At 46.8% G+C, this 12,475-nt stretch overlaps 1 protein-coding gene and 1 long non-coding RNA gene across 4 annotated transcripts; both read right to left on the reverse strand.

Annotated features, from left to right (window-relative positions):
* Nucleotides 1-392: 392 nt before the first annotated feature.
* On the reverse strand, nucleotides 393-9,276 carry KLHL38 (kelch like family member 38). Of its 3 annotated transcripts, none has more exons than XM_032253100.1 (4): nucleotides 9,047-9,276; nucleotides 7,005-8,355; nucleotides 1,809-1,914; nucleotides 393-930 (listed from the first exon to the last, which is right to left on the reverse strand). In XM_032253100.1, exons 1-4 carry the CDS (start codon nucleotides 9,130-9,132, stop codon nucleotides 641-643), a joined length of 1,833 nt encoding a protein of 610 aa, XP_032108991.1. In that variant the 5' UTR covers nucleotides 9,133-9,276; the 3' UTR covers nucleotides 393-640. The 3 variants fall into 3 exon arrangements, with proteins under 3 accessions (XP_032108991.1, XP_032108993.1, XP_032108992.1); XM_032253102.1 differs by having other exon boundaries at nucleotides 577-930; nucleotides 7,005-8,514; nucleotides 9,047-9,136; XM_032253101.1 differs by having other exon boundaries at nucleotides 577-930; nucleotides 7,005-8,613; nucleotides 9,047-9,136.
* LOC116533383 lies at nucleotides 3,518-5,755 on the reverse strand. The gene is made up of 2 exons (XR_004261264.1): nucleotides 4,738-5,755; nucleotides 3,518-4,698 (listed from the first exon to the last, which is right to left on the reverse strand). It is a non-coding gene; the product is annotated as an uncharacterized LOC116533383 (long non-coding RNA).
* Nucleotides 9,277-12,475: the final 3,199 nt, after the last annotated feature.

Here is a 12,475-nt window from a genome sequence, read left to right on the forward strand (position 1 = left end):
TGAATAAAGAAGCTTGCTGGAGAAGGAAGTCTAATAGAGATGAGGTAGGAAGAGAAGAAAATCTAGGGAGGAGAGAAAGGAAGAGAGAGGGGAGACTGAGAGAGAGAGAGAGGCAGAGAGAGAGAGAGAGAAGAGAGAAACAGAGAGGGGGATACAGAGACAGACTCAGAGAGAGAGAAGAGAGACAGAGAAACTGAGACAGAAAGGAGACATGCTAGGTGTGGTGGCTCACACCTGTAATCCCAGTACTTGGGAGGCCGAGGAGTGAGAATCTCTTGAACCTGGGAGGTGGGGGTTGCAGTGAGCTGAGATTGCATTACTGCCCTCCAGCCTGGGCTACAGAGTGAAACTCCATCTCGAAAAAAAAAGACAGAGATGGGGTGGGGAGAGAGAGAGAGAATGCGGAGAGACAGAGACTGATAAAGGAGAGAGATGGAGGTGGGGGAGAGAGACAGTGAGAGAGGGAGAGGACAGAGAGAGGGTTCTGGCAATGCTATGCCGAGTTCCAGGCCTCCCGACTGTGATACCTCAGTCTTGTGAGCTCTCCCTGCAGTCTCTTAGGGTTAAGCCCTTTGGAGCTGGGTTTGTGTCCCTTGCAACAGGAGGCATCTTGAGTAGGACGGAAGGTTTCTTGCTGACCTCATGGGAGGGCGGACATGCGGGGTATGCACTGGAGAGTGAGGCAGGCGTGGTCAAAGAGCTTGTGCGGCAGCTGCCCCTGGGATGTCCAGGTGTCCGTCTCGGGGTCGTAGCAGTCAAAGGAGGCGGAGTCCTCAATGTTGCAGTCCGTGGTCAGGCGCCGCCCGCCCGTCACGTAGAGCTTGTTTCCCATCACTGTGGCCCCGTGGTGCATCCTCCGGTCTTTCATGTCCGCACATTTTACAAATTTGTTGGTTTGAGGGTCATAAGCAAGAATCCTCCTTGTGTAACCTGAAAACCAAATGACATATGGTCAGGCTCAGCCTTGCTCATCTGCGACCAGAGGTCAGCAGTCCTGGAATGCGTCTGACCCCTGCCACTGCCAAAGGCTGAGGCCAGGGCTCTGAACTAGAGCATGGGGAGTTGAGCTAGACTGCCAAGGCCTGCTTCGTGGCAGAGTGGGGCTGCCACACAGATCTGTCTGATTCTGACCTTCACCCCAAGTTAAGGCAGCGCATAAGCCATTCTTAGATTGGGAGCGGCTTCCTGATTCCTGTAACTTTCTCAGCCTCATTGGCAACTTCCTCTCTCAAATGCCCACTCAAGAACTATGACAATCCCAAGACTTTGGAAACTCAGAAGTGGGTTCCTTATGACAGCCTTATCTGGTAGGCACTTTTAGGAGCCTTATTTTATGGATGAGCAAACTGAGGCACAGAAAGATGTTTAACTTGCTAAACAGTATATAGGCAGTTAGTGACAGAGCCAGGATTTGAACCTGGTCTATCTGACCCCAATAGCAGTCCTCTTAACCGTGACACTATACTATGATTACAGAGAAACAAACCATTAGTAGCTGGTATTATTGACGGAAGCAAACATGTTTTATTTACTGTGTGTCCGGGATAGTGCTAAGTGCTTTAGATACGCGAGTACATTAATCATCACAATAGCTCTGTGTGATAGGTATTATTTCATCCATTGTTTACAGATAAAGACAGAAACTTCTGGATGAGGAAGGAGTTTTGTTAGATTCTCCACGCTCCTCTGGTTGGTTGGATGTACTTTTAAAGACAATCTTGTAGAATAACATCTGTCTATGAGTGGCCTTTTTTCCATAGACGGTGCCAAGTTTGTGTCACACCCAGTGATCCCCTGTTCAGACTCACCTCCCACAATGACAATCCGCTCCCCAAGCACCACTGCAGGGGCACACACATTCTTGATCATTCTTGTCTCCATTTTGAACCATGAGTTTCTGGAAATGTGATAGACCTGAGGGAGAAACAGAATTATGGCACTGCATTTTAAAGTTAAATATTCTTTAAAAAAAGGCAGAAGTAATCATTTAGAGGGTGAACTAGGAGTGAGATTTTTCTTTCTAGTTTTCTCCAGTTTTAAAAATGCAGCTATATTATTGTTAATAAAAAAGAATTGAAAAACAGGAAGAAGTGTATTATTAAAAATTGATCTTAATGTGACCCCAGGAGATCAGTGGCTGTATTTCTATAGAATAGACCAAGAGTTTGGCATTATAATATATGTTTTACTTACCTTGCTTGGAACATGTTTTTCTTTTAATGAGAAATGAGGAGACTTGGGTATTCAGAAAACCAATGATTTTCCAATCATTTTTTATTTCTAGCTCATGTTTAAATTTCTAAACGTTCTGGTTTATCCAAGAAGGTCATAGAGCCAAGAATAAATCTGAGGCTAAGTGAGGAAGGCTTTTGAACAGTTCATGCCTGAAAGTCATTACAGTCCTAGAAAAATGCAGCATGAGAAAGGGGAGAAGGACCAAAGAGAAGGAAGCAGGCTGTTTTACCATGTTCTGAAACGGTGGATCAAATCAACATTCCTGAAACGTGTTCTCTTGTTAGTGTCCTCAGTTTAAATCTAAATATCAAATGTAAATTAGTTCATTATAGGCAAAATTTAGCTCAAGAGATATAGGATGAATTTCATATAAGAAGAGAAGGAACAAGAACATTTGTTTACAGAGGAAAAAGGCATAGTATTCTTTGCTAGAAAGTATTTTCCTATAAAATAGAATTACCAGGGCAGGCACAGTGGCTCACACTTTTAACCCAGCGCTTTGGGAGGTTGAGGTGGGTGGATCACGGAGGTCAGGAGTTTGAGACCAGTCTGGCCAACATGGTAAAACCCCATCTCTACTAAAAATACAAAAAAATTTGCTGGGTGTGGTGGCACATGCCTGTAATTACAGCTACTCAGGAGGCTGAGGTGGGAGGATCACTTGAGCCCTGGAAGTGGAGGTTGCAGTGAGTTGAGATCACACCACTGCACTCCAGCCTGAATGACAGAGCGAGACGCCTTCTCAAAAGATAAAATAAAATAAAATAAGATTACCAGTATTATTAAAAATGTTAAAAAAATCAGTTTACTAAATTTGATCTTCATAACCATCCAATGAGGTAGGTATTATTATTGCTTCCATCTTTCAGATTAGACCACTGAGTCTCAGAGAGGTCAAATGACATGCCCAGGGTCATACAACTACAGTGAGCTGGGGAGCTGGTCTGGTCAAGCCCAGAGTCCATGCTCTTAACCACCACACTCATGGCTCTGCCTGGAGCCAGAAATTGTGGCTTTTCCTGATGGAAGCTTTTGAGATTAGAGACCTCTTGAGGTCTCTGTCTGTCCTTCAAGAAGTCAGCCAAGCCTAGGGGAGGCCAAGTACTAGAGGAAGGGAGGGTCACAATGGCTGTTTTATCTGAAAATACGTAAGTGACAAACTCTCTGGGATCCTTGGAAGGAAAGCAAACACTGGTTGCATTTTACTTGAATGAATAATCGCCTCCTGGCCCTTCTGTTCTTCAGCTTTGGGTATGGCTTTAAAAATAGATTAAACGTTTGCTCACCATGCTCATCATTCCCCAAAGAAGCTGGGGCAAGCACAACAAAGGATGCTTTTTGACCAGTGACGGAAGAAATACTTTGTTATGGTAAAGGATTTGCTTAATGCCATCCAGAAACAGGTAGAGAGAAGGCCAGGTAAAAATGTACACATACAGCACGATTTGCATGGTAACTCCATTGCAGCATAGTTCTGAAAAGAACTCATACATGCCGATGAACAAGCCTATGAAGAAAACTCTTAACCTGTGCCTGAAAACCCAACCTGCTCCATCAAGCAGCTCCAGGCATTCATTTTAAACTATATTCGAATGAGTAGACTGTCTATTTCAAAGCTAGTGCGAAGTAGATAAGAAAAGCATCCAAATGAATGCTTTTTCTCTTCTCGCTCTTCTTCATCCTGCAATGCAAAAGGATCCCTCAGAGGTTTCGTATTTTCTTGGCTTGGCAACTTCCTGTTTGATTGTACTATACATTTCTTGATATGTGAGCTTGAAGCTTAAGCTTCGCGTTTTATTCTCAGGTTGGTGGCAGTCTTGCAATGTGAAATAATGAGCATATTTGTTGTCTGTATTTTGAAAAATAGAAAAGAGGGCGGGGCTCCAGCTTGACACGGAGGCAGTTTGTTATCTGTATGGTGTGGTCAGAGACTTGAGGGGAGCAGAAGGTCTCTCCCAGTTCAAGTAGAGGAGTGGGATTTGGAATAGTGATTCTAGAAAGACTCAGAATCTGCCTAGGTGGTCAGGGAGGAACTGAAAATACAGGCTGGAGAAGTGAAGGCAACGAAAATATCTTTACTGGAACTGACCGGGTCCAAGCCATCTCCACTCTTGCCTGGAACTCCAGAAGATTCCCCCAGTTCTCCCCTTCATCCACTCAGGCCCCCTCCAATCCCTTCCCTACAAGGCATCCAGATGTAACTTCTAAAAATGTGAATTTTATTGCCTCATCCACCTTTCTTAAAAGCCTTCAATGAAGTTCTATTCCTTTAAGACTATTGAATACAAAGAGGTCTACATTTCTCTTCAAAGAATCAGTATGTCAGTATGTTCAGTCATTTGTCCTCCATTTTAAAGTTCAACTTCCTTGTAGTTTCAGTAAACAACCTTCTCCACCAGTTCTTATCAGTAGTTCACATCTGTTCCTCCGGTCCCCGGCTCCGTCCTGACTCATCCAGGTCACCTTCTTTGGTCACCTGCCCTGGTCACCTGCTCCAGTCACCTGCTCTGGTTACCTGCTTTGACCTAGGTCAGCCCTGGCTACCTGCTCTGATCTGCCCGTAACCATCCTTCCCGCCAAGCCACCCACCCTGCCACTTCTGGCTTGTACCCCTGCTCTCTTTAAAACAGACAATTAGCCTAGACTGTGCAGTCTAACCCTAGCCAATAGGGGAATGACACAGCAGTAGGGGAAACCTCCGTCCGGAATAAGAACCCCTTTTCCTCCCTTGCCCAAGTGTGTGCTCACCTTTGCTCCATCTGTGAGGCACACCCTTCTATAGAAGTAAACTGCCTTGCTGAGAGGTTTTATCTTCAAGTGCTGTTTCTTTCAGCAATAAAATTTTACTTATAACAAGGCTAATCCCAATTTCTTGACAAGGCCTAGAAAGCCCAGCCAGGCCAGCCTCACCCCCACAAATATCCATCCCTCAAGAAGGTTCCAGGATTTTTCTGGGAGGGGCTCAGGGGCTGCAATGTGAGTGGAGGAGATTGCTCCAGGTAGCCTGAGAAGGGGGCTGATGGAGATCACACAAGGACTCACGCCTGCCCCCAGCTACCCCTCAGCACACTGCCCTTCTCCTCTTTGCTCTGTCTTGCAGCTTCATTGTCCTGCTTTCAGCTCCCCAAGGCCGTGGGGTGCACCTCTTTGTGCTTCAGGGCCTTTGTAAGAGCTGCTCCCTTACCCAGGACCACTCCTCCTCCCTCAAGAGAGAATTCTGACTCTGGCTTCGGGTGACACAGGAGCTTCCTGCATCTCTCTCCAAGTCAGATCATCCCTTACATTCTTTCCTAGCACCAACCCCACTCCCTCCTCCCTCTTTTATTCTCCATCCTTACCTTCTTCTCTCCTTTCCTGCCTCTCTGCTCAAGACAGCTTCAGCCAACTTCACGGGGTTTGCTGCAACATTCCCTGGACCTGGCACTCTTTCTGATTCTCTCTAGACCAGCAGTGTCCAATCTTTTGTCTTCCCTGGGCCACACATGAAGCACACTAACACTGACGATGGCTGATGAGCTAAAAAAAAATCTCTTAATGTTAAAGCTTATGAATTTGTGTTGGGCCGCATTCAAATCCATCTTAGGCTGCATGTGTGTTGGGAAAACTTGCTCTACGCTAGTTTAGGGCACCCCCACTGTGCTCTTAGAGCACCCCTCTCTTCAGCATCTGAATTGCAACTGAGGGTTACGTGTAAATTGCTGGGTCTCCAGGCCCTTCACAGTGGTTGTTGTTCAACATAACTCTCCTAAATGAGCAAAGTACATCTCGTGGATGCTTCTTCATTATCTGTAGGCAGACTCAGTATTCACGTTCCCCATATCATTAGATGAACTGCAGAGATTACCAGGAACTTGCACAGAGTTAGAAAACACTTAATATTCTGACACGTGGCCTTTATTGATCATACTTCTCAGAGAGCTTGTCAGTGAAATTAATGTCTGCCGATCATTAAAAGTAGGGGTTTCCCAAGCCGGCTGCACCTTAGAATCTCCTGGGGACTTTTATAAACCATACAATTTAGGATCTCACACAAAGATATTTTGATTCAGTGATCTCAGGTCAGGTTCCAGGGGCTTTGGTCACAGAGGTGTGGACCAAGGCTTGGGAATCTTCTTTTAAGGCCTTACGGACTTGAGTTACAAATATCTGCCAGATTCCTATAGGACTTCACTATCTGACATTTAGCATGTTCTACAATAGCTTGAATTTTTAGTTAAAAAGTTTTTACTCAAATGAAGATAAACTCTGTGGATAGGGGTGGTATTTGTATGTATTATTCTTGCACAAAAATAATTTATAAATTGAAAAAATCTTTCTGAAAATTATTATTCCCTCTCTCCCTTTCTCTTTCTTCCTTGCAAATGACAAGTGTTTGTATGTGTATACATGGGTACACACGTGTGTGCATGTTTTCGTGTATGCATATATTGTGTTCATGCATATGTATAAATGTGTGCATGTATGTGTGGATATATGTAAATGTGTGTATGCATGCATGAATTGTATATGTGTATGCATGTGCATATGTATGCATGTTGGTAGGTGCGCCTATGCATACATATGAATGAATATACATTTGTGCACATATGTATGTGTGCATGCATGTATGCAAATGTGCATTTGTGTATATGTATGCATATATGTATGTGTGTGCATATGTATGTGCGTTGGTGAATATGTAAGCATGTGCATGTGTGTGCGTGCAGATGTGGGCGTGTCCATGCACACATACTCATGCACTTATGTGATGGGAAAAACAGGCCATTTACCTGGATAAGGCGCACAGGGTTCTGCATGATGTCCTCTCCTCCAAAGAGGTAGAGTCTTTGGTCTTTCACGGCAACTGCAGGGTGGAGCACACCCACGGGCATGCTGGCCATACTCTCCCAGGCATTGCAAATGCTGTCATACCTTTCCATGGAGCCCATGAGCTCCTGTCCTTCTCCAGTCCCCCCGATGGAGAAGATGAAGTTCTTATGGGCGGTACTTCTGTGGGAGTAGCGGGCCACCAGCATGGGCTCCCCCAGCCTCCACTGATTGAGTTTCAGGGAGTAGATGTAGACGTTGTGACTGACCAGACTCCTCCCTGAGCTGACAGCCATGCCCCCCAGCACGTAGATGCTCCGGTGCAAGGTGACGGCAGAGGCCTTGTACAGCCGGGTCGGGAGTTTAGCAAGGCTCTGCCATTGGCCGGTCTGTTTGCTGTATAGTAAGACGTCCCTGGTGGTCTGCTGGCTGTCCTTCCTTCCACCCAAAAGGATGAGGAAATCTTGGTAAGAGCTTCTCGGAGGGACATGCAACAGGAGTTTGCAGTCTGGGGCACTGGTGCCACACAAAGAGAACATCTGTCTCTTGGCCGTCTCCAAGATGATCTGGCATGCAGGTGATGACTGCAGGAGGGCATCATTGGCGATGAAGTGGTAGAAGAAGGCCGGGTGGATGTACTGCAGCCTGACCTGCTTGAACAGTTCCTGCATGTACCGCTTCCGGGCCTGGAGGTCATGCTTAATCCAAACCATGAGAGCCTCAAACACCTTTTCCTCCTCCCCACAGAGCCCATCATCTCCGAGATAGTCTCTCAACTCCAAAGCACAGAGCTCCTTCAGGTCAGCTGACGTGGCCACCTCTGGGAAGGACGTCAGTGCCACTTCCCTGGCTTTCTTCTTGAGGGTCTCGCAGCTTAAGATTTCTGAGAGTCTGATCATGCCCAGGCAGTTGCTGGGGGCCAGCTGCCTTTGCAAGTATGAGGAGCAGGCCTCAAACAGCTTTGGGAACTGTAGCATGGAGGCAGCCTCCATCACGGGGAGCACATTGTCCGCGGTGATGCGCACTTCCCCTGTGTACACGTAGGAGACAATTTGGTCCAGGGTTGGGGAGTCAATGCCTTTCAGCTGCACTTTGGCTTCATTCTTCTCCCGGAAGCTGCTGCAGAACATAGCCCTGAAGTAGGGGCTGCTGGAGGCCAGCACGTTGCGGTGGCAGGGGATCTCCCAGGCACCGGCACAGATGCTCACATCAGTCAGAATCCTGCTTTGCCTTAAGCTGTTGAGTTGCCTCAACAAGTCAGAAGAGAAGTCATGGTCTTTGAAGAGCAGCCCATCTGGTGACTCCTTGTCCATCCTACAAAGAGAGAAGGAAGCCTCCAGAGTCAGCAAGAGTCAAGACTTTCTTAGCAGCATGTGCTGGAGGGTTCAGCTGCAGGTGTTCCAAGACCTGGTGCTTCTGTGTCCATTCCCCATGATGTTTGTAAATGTCACCATGAACATTGTGTAGGGAAGGCTGGAAAGGAAGGCTACACATATCTCATACCTGAGCTCTTTTTGGTTATTTTCCATGGTTATTTTCAAAGGTAATGGGCAAATAGTATCTTCAGCTAATCTGAGAGAAACAACCAAACAAACTAAAGTTGTTGGAAGTTACTCCATTATCAGAAGCTGAAATGCTAGTCTGAAGCAAGATAACGGTCCATACATTTGAACAGCAGAAATTTGTGAGCATTTTTCCCATGAAAATATCCTTTCTCCTATTGGCAGCATATCTATTATTGAGTAAGCTTGTCTAAACATCTCTTTCTCGGTGTCAATCATTCCCCAAGGATGACACTCTGGAGGTGTGGCCCTCTGTTAACTGGACAGAAATGAGGGAAGAAAATGCACCTTTGATATATATATATATATATATTTAACTATGACTTCATCGAGTCTTGTTTTAAAGATGGAATGAATAGAGAGAGAGACCAAACAATCCCCTGGTTTATTGGATGACACCTGGCTGTCTACCTGCAGAAGAAAGAAGCATGAGGGATACTTACCTTGTTTTGCTGCAGTGACATCCACTGATGCCTGGTCTGGCTTGTCTCCCCAGAGAGTTTCTACCTCTAGCTCCGAGAGAAACCATAAACCCCAAGCCTTTCCTTCAGTTGGCAAATGATTTGTCCTGGGAGGTTTCTGGATTTGTTTATGCTGAAGGCACTTTCATAGTTTTCTAGAGCTTTGTGCAAGGACTGCTGGGCAGGGAGACAGTGTATACATTCCAGGGCTAAGAATAGTTGCATATGTACTTTCCACTGTTATGACATGTGACTTTCCAGTTGCCTTTTGCAGCAACCTGAGGGCCTGCAGGTCCCGCGCATGCCTGCATGCCTTGTTTCCTTGGCAAGTGTTTACATCGGCAAAAATAGATTGGGAGGAGTGGCTTCTCTTAGAGAAGGCTTTGCTGCCTGCTTGGAACCATCCCGGGTCCCCTGTCCTAAAAGCGCCTGGGAATTCAAGCTGTCTGTAAACAGGTTGCTGTGACTTGTGGAGAGTTACTGAAGATGGTTCTTAGCCACATTGAAGGTGGCAGGTGGTCACAAGGGAAGCCAGAACACGAGCCTGTGGGTGCTACTCAATGGATCTCTATTTCCCACCATCTGCCTGGAAGGATCGCTGGGGAGAGCTGTGATTTCCTCCTCCGGGATCCTAGGTGACGAAATCCATGACAACAGTTGCTTTTTTGTTGAGCACCCCAGGGTTTCCAGACTCAAGAAGGCCCAAACCTTTGTTGGGTCTCCTTACTCAGGAGCCTCTGATTGACAGTGGCAAGGCCAAGCTCCCCCTGTCATGTCTGCCTCTACCAGACACGTGCTGATTGCTCTTCAGCTGGCTTTTTATAGTTCAGACTTCCTTTTCTGTCTTACTTTTCCATTTTGTCTTGTCTGGCAGCCTGAGCTAGAGGCAGGAGGCAAGGCATATTGCTCTTAGGGAGAGAGAGAAAGAAGATGAAGGATGGTGAAGAGAAGGAAGAAGCAGGGATGGGGGTCGGGGGCAGAGAGAGAAAGAAGAGACGGAGGAAAAGGAGGAAGAGGAGAAAGAGAAGGAAGAGGTAGAGGATCAGGGGAGAAATGATGATAGTTATGTGGTAGGAGGCAGCTTTCAATGATAAGAATCAGAATCACGAGAAAGCCAGAGGGACCTCAGGTCTGTCCTGCCCCTGCTTTCGGGGAGGTCCGTGGTTGTACCAGCCACAAAAGGCAGGGAAGCCTGACTTTGTCTCCTACTCAAGTCTTGCTGAGACTAATACAATGGCCTTCTATGCATTTTTTTTTCTTTGCTTATAGTGCTTCTCTCTCTCCAACACAACCACTCTGTTCCCTCTGGAGCAGCCCCTGGGAAGGCACCTCAGAATTTGCCAGTCCCCAGCATCAGGCCCTTCAGTGGCTCCCCATGCCTGCTGGACTTTTTAGCTGGAACCGGATTGGTGTCCTGTCTGCTTCTGGAACCACGTCTACTGCCACTCATGTGATAGTCTAGCTCCATGAGACATAATCCTTGTATGACCCTTGCATGCAACTGGTTGCTGTTGGGGAAGCTGGTCTGGCCTGGCCTTTGAGACACCACAGGGCAGGGTGGAAGGAAGAGTGTCTCTCATTCACAAAACAGTCCAGAAGGTCAAGGCCAGGGAAGTGGATCCAAAACATGTTACTGGGGCCAAGGGCCTGGAGGCCAGAATTAGGAGTGGAAGGCCTAAGCCAAGGGGGTCAGAGACCCATGGAGGTGCACGCAAGGAGCAGGTGAGAGGAGCTGTTCCTACAGATGTCCAAGCTGGTGAGCTGTGCGGGTGACATAACAAATGAGTAGCCAAATTCCTTCAAGAGCCCAGGGAGCCTCTGGTTTGAACTCTGTCCCTTTCTATGTGCTCTTCTCCTCGCTCGCTCTATCATTTTCACTGTTCCTATTCATCCTCCAGATCTTGGTTTGTGTATCACTTCTTGGCAAGTCTTTTTACCCCCCCAAAAAAATTAATTTCCACCCCCCCCGTACTTTTTCCATTCCCTATGTACCCCTAATGGTGTGCCTCATACCTCACTCCGATTATGTTAACTTGCCTGTGTGTCTCTTATTAGAGGGGAAGTCTCTGGGCAGCAGGAATCTTGACTCTCTATTCCTTGTCTCTGTATTCCTAGCAGCCAGCACAGGGCCTGGCTTATAGGGTGTGCATTATTTACAGTTCCTGCATTGAGCTGGAACAGAATGGGGAATGGGGAAAGAAAGGGAGCTTTGCTGGGTGGACCTCACACCACTCTCTGCCTGTGGTGGTTTAGCAGAGCTGCCATGTGCGGCTTGCCGTGTAGACTGCCCTGCAAATGTGCTCTGGAGCGGCCCTGGGTGTCCCTCATTTTAATCATGTGATGAAGTGAAAAGTAAAACACTTGTTTTATAATGCAGAGCAAGACTTAAGTTCAGGCTGGGAACTGAACTGAGGCCCTCCCAACTCCAAAGCTAGCATTCTTGTCCTTGACTGCGGAGTGAACATGAGGAAGAAATAACTTCCTTCTTGCTCTGAAACGCCTGCATTATTTCTCGTCCAGGCAGTGAGCGAGCCAAGGGTTTGTTCTGAGGGTAATAGGTAGGGACTCCTAGGAGTGAATGAACACAGCCCTATTCCCTGGGAAGAATCTTGGATTTTCCCCTACATCCGCTTACTAATTAGACCTTCTGCAGTCCAGCCCTGTCAAATGTTCAGATGGATCTCAGTGTGCAGCATCAATATCTGACCAACTTTACTAAATCTTTTGGTTTCTAATGTTTAGAAGAAATAGGCCCTGTTTTGTTGGCCTGGCCTTCTAGGAGGATCCTGGTTCTACATCAAATGTCAAATGTCATGACACAGAGACTTGGTGTTCAACACGGCAAACATACACATATACGCCCAAGCCCGACCCCAAAAACATCTCTACCACCCACATGTAACCCAACCAGCCCATTCATGAATTGATTTATCTCAGAGAGGATTATACTTTTTGCCTTAACTTTCAGAAGATGTCTTAGTCTAGGGCCTGAATGTATAGCCACCTAAAAGAAGTGAGATCAATGAGGACATTCACCTCATTGTCCCTCCTTTTTTTTTTTTCTTCTGAGACAGGTCTCACTCTGTGGCCCAAGCTGGGGTGCAGTGGCACGATCGTGGCTTACTGTAGCCTCCAACTCCGAGGCTTGAGTGACCCTACCACCTCAGCCTCCTGAGAAGCTGGGACTACGGGCATGAGCCATCACATCCATTTATTTTTTGTATTTTTTGTAGAGACGGGGTTTTTCTGTGTTGCCCAGGCTGGTTTCAAACTGCTGGGCTCAAGAGATTCACCCACCTTGGCCTCCCAAAGTGCCGGGATTACAGGCATGAACCATGGTTCTCCTTTTGAAGAAAGTCAGTGTCATAACAAGTCAAGGCCTGAACTTTGGGGGCAGAAGGGCTGGGGATA

This window comes from Sapajus apella, unplaced genomic scaffold (assembly GCF_009761245.1).
Source record: "Sapajus apella isolate SASKATOON/1434 unplaced genomic scaffold, GSC_monkey_1.0 scaffold3, whole genome shotgun sequence".
NCBI lineage: Eukaryota > Metazoa > Chordata > Mammalia > Primates > Cebidae > Sapajus > Sapajus apella.

Coding starts and splice junctions, on each gene's coding strand:
- KLHL38 (XM_032253100.1), bottom strand. CDS start 9,132: ATGGTTTCTCTCGGAGCTAGAGGTAGAAACTCTCTGGGGAGACAAGCC. Junction 8,356..9,046: donor TGTCACTGCAGCAAAACAAG/GTAAGTATCCCT, acceptor CTCTCTTTGTAG/GATGGACAAGGAGTCACCAG. Junction 1,915..7,004: donor ACCCTGTGCGCCTTATCCAG/GTAAATGGCCTG, acceptor TTTCTCCCTCAG/GTCTATCACATTTCCAGAAA.